Raw genomic sequence first — 1,988 nt, 5'->3', positions numbered from 1 at the left:
CGGCGGCCGCCACGGGAAGGAGCCCATCGCTGCTACGGCCTCGCTGCTTCGCCTCTGCTCGAAGAGAAATGGGAGTCTTCAAGGTTTTTGTGGAGAAATCGATCCCGTTCAAACCGCCCTTCATTTTTTTTGGTTCCTACTTAACCCCTTCGGGAGCAGCACCATCAAGAAAATCTGGCGAGTGTGTTACAGAGGGTGGCCACGGTTCTGTGGCCACACCCGGGCCGGCAGCTCCCCCCAGATGGGACTCAACGGTTCCAACACACCACGGCCTCGTTCTACTCACTGGTTTCTTTAACTTCTTCCGGAAATAGTCGTATTTCTGTTTGAACTCCCTGGAGTACGGAACGGCCTATCCAAGAGAGAATCAGAAAGACGCGTTATTCCAGCGAGGCAGCACCTCGAGTTAAACCACAGAGAACCGGCCGACATCCCTACGCCGCAGGCTCATCTCGTAAGCCCCTCCGTGCCCGACGGAGGGACAGCAGCCAAAACCTGCCCCGTTCGCGTGTGGAATCGGTGTTAAAAGGTGCAAAAACCGTTCAGCCCAGTCCTGTTTAGCGACTACTTACCCTGTTAGGAGCAGAGAAGAGCAAACCAGGTTCTTAACACAGGCAAAAAAGTCCGGACCGTGTTGCTGCCGTCCCCGTGATTGTGAGGAAATAACGAGCAGCCCAGAGGACACGGCGTTTTAGAAACGCCTCGCGCCAGCCCAGGACAAAGTGGCGGTGCTGAGGACTCAGGGCAGCTGCCGGTGAATCGCCCACCGTCCTGAGTGACAGCGGCGTGACAGGACAATTTGAGAAGGGAGGCGCAAAAGGTAAGTGCAGGTTGGTGGAATTACACGGAGCGGCAGAGCTGGGAAGTGGTTTCTGGCCCCGCCCTTAACCACGCCACAGGTCTCTGAGATAGAGACGGGGACGTCCCGAGACCTGGGAGGAGGCTCGGGACGGCTCCAGGCTGCCCAAACCCAGGCTCAGCGGTTCTCAGGAGCTCTGGCACGCCGAGGTCTGACAGCCACCTCCAGGGAACCCTGCGCTGCTCCCTCCTGCTATGGTGGCATCCCGGCCAGCACGGGGTGACACCAAGCTAGAGCTGTCCCGTTTGCTGCCGATCAGAACGTCACTCGCTGCCCAGCACAACTCCACCTCGGTTTTCTCTTTTGGATGATGACACATGACTTTTTTTTTTTTTTAATTAAACTAAATCATTTTACTCTGATGATAAGATGACTTAACTACAGCCAGTAAATAATCTTTCAACGCGTTTCTGTTGCTTAAATGCAACGGGAAATGAAATTTCAGCGGTTCTTTGGTTTTGACATGGCACCAAAACCACTATTAAGATGAATCCTTAACGCCTGTATGGCTGTAACGTGGATTTAATTTTGTTTTCTCTTTAAAAAAAACCCCAAACCAAACACACAAGTAACTGTTATTTACTTAACGGGATCACCACGATCCTTATTATCTCAAACCAGAATTTCCCCGATGGTTTTTCTCACTCATCTTTTCTGGGAAAATAACCACCCCGAGTTTGTGCATTAGCATCTCAAGCATCACGCTGCGATTCAGAGCCGGCGTTTCGGCAAGGGTGGAGAAAGAAAATGTTCTGAAGAAAATGTAACACTTCGGTTATTTGAGATGTAATTAATTTTAAACGCTCTTTCCTCTCCCAATCCATCTGTCTGGATGTCAGAAGCTCGAGCTTTCGCTCTGCTGCTTTCGAACGGGAGCGTCGTCATCCCCACGACGGCAGCAAACGCCGTCGGGACTGTTTCCGTCAGGAAAAGGCAGCGCCGGGTGGAGGTGCTGGACAACAGGCGTGACCTGCTGCCCTGTGCCGCTCCCGCCTACACCAGACGGACGTCGGTCACGGCACTGAATGGCAATAAACCGCAGCAGTACTTACTGGACCAGTAATTGCCGGGTTCTGCAGCCGGGGGTCTTCCCACTGGGTAATTTTATTATCTGGAAATAACAAAAGAG

General features: G+C 52.5%; 1 protein-coding gene across 1 annotated transcript in view; it reads right to left on the bottom strand.

The window, feature by feature from the left end:
- LOC104489468 (E3 ubiquitin-protein ligase NEDD4-like) overlaps positions 1-1,970 on the bottom strand; it is a gene marked incomplete at its 5' end in the record, with an annotated part of 6,458 nt that extends 4,488 nt beyond the window's left edge. Inside the window, 2 exons of the mRNA XM_010131630.1 lie at positions 287-352; positions 1,912-1,970. Of these exons, the coding sequence (XP_010129932.1) occupies positions 287-352; positions 1,912-1,970 (125 nt within the window). The remainder of the gene's footprint in view (positions 1-286; positions 353-1,911) is intronic.
- Between the last annotated feature and the right edge of the window lie 18 nt (positions 1,971-1,988).

Source organism: Buceros rhinoceros, unplaced genomic scaffold (genome assembly GCF_000710305.1).
Source record: "Buceros rhinoceros silvestris isolate BGI_N320 unplaced genomic scaffold, ASM71030v1 scaffold23462, whole genome shotgun sequence".
Taxonomy (NCBI): domain Eukaryota; kingdom Metazoa; phylum Chordata; class Aves; order Bucerotiformes; family Bucerotidae; genus Buceros; species Buceros rhinoceros.
This window is presented reverse-complemented; position numbering and strand designations above follow the sequence as displayed.